Below are 2,957 nucleotides of genomic sequence, written 5' to 3' on the forward strand. Positions count from 1 at the left end.
TGGTGGCTTTCCCACTTTCTCGTAACTCATTCCTGGAAAAGGGAGGGTGGGAACGGAAACACTCCATGAGACTTTACGTTTCCATGTGCATACAGCAAGGGGCAAGCCAGGCTCCTCCTGGGTTTAAGCACCACACACAAACCTTCCCTGTTCATCACAGCAAACCCATGCTACCAGCTGCCACCGCCGACTGCCACATCAGCAAGGACTAACCCTGGCCAGAGGAGCTTCTGATCAAGAAATCAGGTTTTCTAGGGTCTGCAAGAGTCAATATGTTGGATCAGATTCATCTGCTGGCTGCTGTGACAGTCCTGGGAGTCCTGGAGCAAGGTACGGACCATGGGATGCACATCCCCAAATACTTGCTGGGTCAGTCTGCTGCACCTCCACTGGTTTTCTTTCACTTCCATATTTCATTTCTGCTGTTGCACTGGCACTTCCCTGCTTTTCAGACAGTGGACCAATATCTCGTCTGGGTTTTGAAATGTGTTCAATGCAGTGGGTGCCTGGAAAGCCCTTTCTCTGAACTGACCTCCCTCTCAGTTCAGAAATTTCTTGCTAGATCTTCTCCTGTGCAAGCACGTAGAATTTCTTTCTTTGAAAAATGGGTTTACAGCAGTCCCTGAGGTTTGTGCAGATGTTAGCACACAAAGAGCACTGCGGTGCAGAAAGGTGGAAGAACGGCTGCAGCGGGTCTCCCAGCCGCGGTTCCACACTGCATGGCAATTTCCTCCAGCGGCTGGGTGGCTTACCTGCGGCATCGGTTCCCTCCCTACTCACCTACCAGGATTTAGAAGGGGAAAAAATTAAAGACTGAAAAAACCTTAAAATTGGCAGTAGCAAAGTGCATCTGAACCGTGTAGCCATGTCTATAGATGATGGATGATTTGTTAATTATGCAAGAGAGAAAGCAGATACCCGCTGGTGCTGTGTGACTGCATACTCCTCGCTCCACTCTTGCACTGTGTTATTCCTTTTCCTTGTCTGAAACATATCTGGGATTTCTGTCCAGCTGTCTCTGCTATGCGGGGGTGCAAGGTTAGGAGGTGACCGCAGAACTTTTGCCCGTACCTCTGACACTCTCCTGGCCCCACCGTGCCCAGCCGGAGGACTGACCACTGCTATTCTTCTCTCTGCAGCCTACTTCTTCCTCCAGGTGATCTATGCCAGAAGGACGTTTGGCATTTCTCCTCCAAAGATCTCAGGCCCACCTGAATTTGAGAGGATCTTTCGAGCACAGTAAGAAACTCCTCGTATCAGATGCTTCCCAGACCTCAAGTCTAAGGGCACTGCCCCTCCCCTGCTTTGCCATTCATTTCTTGAGACTCCTGGAGTAATTCAGCTGCTACCCACCTCCCTTGGGATCTAAGTTAGTGTATTTAAGAGTCAGCATCTGGACTGCATTGGCACATGAGTCCTAAAGACGCCACTGCTGACAGAAACCACACAGCTATACGTGCTGTAGGGTGTAGGGCTGCTAAAGACAACGTTGCAGGTGCCTGAGCCAGGCTGGTTTGAGCCAGGCGCTGTCAAAGCCTCAGGCAGCTTCAGCCCTGCTCTGAACCCCGCTCGCTGGGGAGGACAAGCTCCCAGAAAGTTCGCAGCCGGGGCTGGGATGGGGACAGCCACAACCCAGCATCTCAGAAAGACGGAGCCTTTCTGTGCACCGTCTGGCCTGGGTATCTTTTTCTGCATTTCTTGTGCCTTGGAGATGCAGTTCCTTCCACTGTTTAATTCCTGCGACTAAAGGTGAGATGGAAACTTGCGGGAAAGGTGCAAGCCTGGAGGTGACATCAGCTCTGAAAAGGAACAGCCTCCAGCCTCTGCTAGGGGAAACAAAAAAAGACCTTCCTCTTTCCTGACAGGGTGAACTCCTCTGAATATTTTCCCCTTTTCCTGGCAGTTCTATGGCTGGCCGGACTCTTCTTCCATCAAGGTGAGAACAGTTCATTACCTGGCTTGTCACAGGATGTGTTCCTCTGAATACTCAGGTCCTGCTCACCTGAACAATAAATTAGGCAGTAATTCTGTCTCTGATGGGAAGGTAGAGCCAGAGGACACTGACTCTCTAATTCCTTCACTTTGGGCAACTTGCTTGGTTCAAAGTAGCTCTAAAAACCCTTTGGAGATGGTCACTGTGATCTCTCTCAACTGCAGGTCTGGCTGCAGCCCTGGGGCTGCTCTATCTCTACGCCCGCTACTGCTACTTCATGGGGTACAGGGCATCGTCCTCAGAAAGGTAAATACCTCTGCCAGCTTGGGGTACGCAGTAACTGCTGGGGGTTTGCTTTGGGGAACACAATGTGCTTTGGGGATCCTTGGGACTCAGCCTTGCCAAGCTCTCCCTGGGGCTTAAGATGGCCATAAGTACAGGGCTGGGGCCAGAGGCACAGATATGGGGCAAGGCTGGAGCTGCCCGAGCCCTTGTAGGGGTGTCTGTGGTCCCTCGAGGTGGGAGCAGGGCACAGGACCCCACGCAGGGGGCAGGGGACAGCCAGGGCTGCCTTCCTACCCCCCATCTCCAGGGAGGCAGGGACTGTTCCCAGACGAGAGCAGCGATGCTCGGGCTCAGCATCCCCCCTCTCTCCTGCCAGGCTCACCCCGATATACTTCAGCGCTGGAGTTCTCTGGATTCTCATTGCAGCAGCAGCCCTGGGCATCTTGCATTTCTTCCTCTCTCACTACTTGGGGCTGAACATCCTCCAGGTTCTCGCAGTGTGACCTGCTCCTCTGTCCCTCATCGGTGTCCTTTGCCTTCGGGTCCTGCTCCCTCCCACCCATGGTAACAGGCTGGCTGGACCTAAAACAGCAGAAGTGACAAATCCATCCTCGCTTGAGTTTTTAACACCTCCCTCCCTGCTGCCCAGCACTGGCACGAACTGCTGAGCTCTTCAGGAGATGTTTTTCCCCCACAGCACTCCTTGTGCCAAGTGCTCCATATCTGACAGCTCCATCAT

At 52.7% G+C, this 2,957-nt stretch overlaps 1 protein-coding gene across 1 annotated transcript; it reads left to right on the forward strand.

Annotated features, from left to right (window-relative positions):
• Positions 1 to 272: 272 nt before the first annotated feature.
• Positions 273 to 2,721, forward strand: LOC104470215 (leukotriene C4 synthase-like). The gene is made up of 5 exons (XM_010085055.1): positions 273 to 330; positions 1,140 to 1,239; positions 1,866 to 1,936; positions 2,158 to 2,239; positions 2,595 to 2,721. The coding sequence occupies exons 1-5, from the start codon at positions 273 to 275 to the stop codon at positions 2,719 to 2,721; spliced, it is 438 nt and encodes a 145-aa protein (XP_010083357.1).
• The last annotated feature ends 236 nt before the right edge of the window (positions 2,722 to 2,957 follow it).

Source organism: Pterocles gutturalis, unplaced genomic scaffold, assembly GCF_000699245.1.
Source record: "Pterocles gutturalis isolate BGI_N339 unplaced genomic scaffold, ASM69924v1 scaffold30025, whole genome shotgun sequence".
NCBI classification, from domain to species: Eukaryota; Metazoa; Chordata; class Aves; order Pterocliformes; family Pteroclidae; genus Pterocles; species Pterocles gutturalis.

What these genes read in the sequence shown, in the direction of transcription:
- LOC104470215 (XM_010085055.1), top strand. Translation starts at nt 273, where the DNA reads ATGTTGGATCAGATTCATCTGCTGGCTGCTGTGACAGTCCTGGGAGTC. An exon ending in GAGAGGATCTTTCGAGCACA is followed by an intron (nt 1,240 to 1,865) that starts GTAAGAAACTCC and finishes CTTTCCTGACAG; the next exon opens with GGTGAACTCCTCTGAATATT. An exon ending in AGGGCATCGTCCTCAGAAAG is followed by an intron (nt 2,240 to 2,594) that starts GTAAATACCTCT and finishes CTCTCCTGCCAG; the next exon opens with GCTCACCCCGATATACTTCA.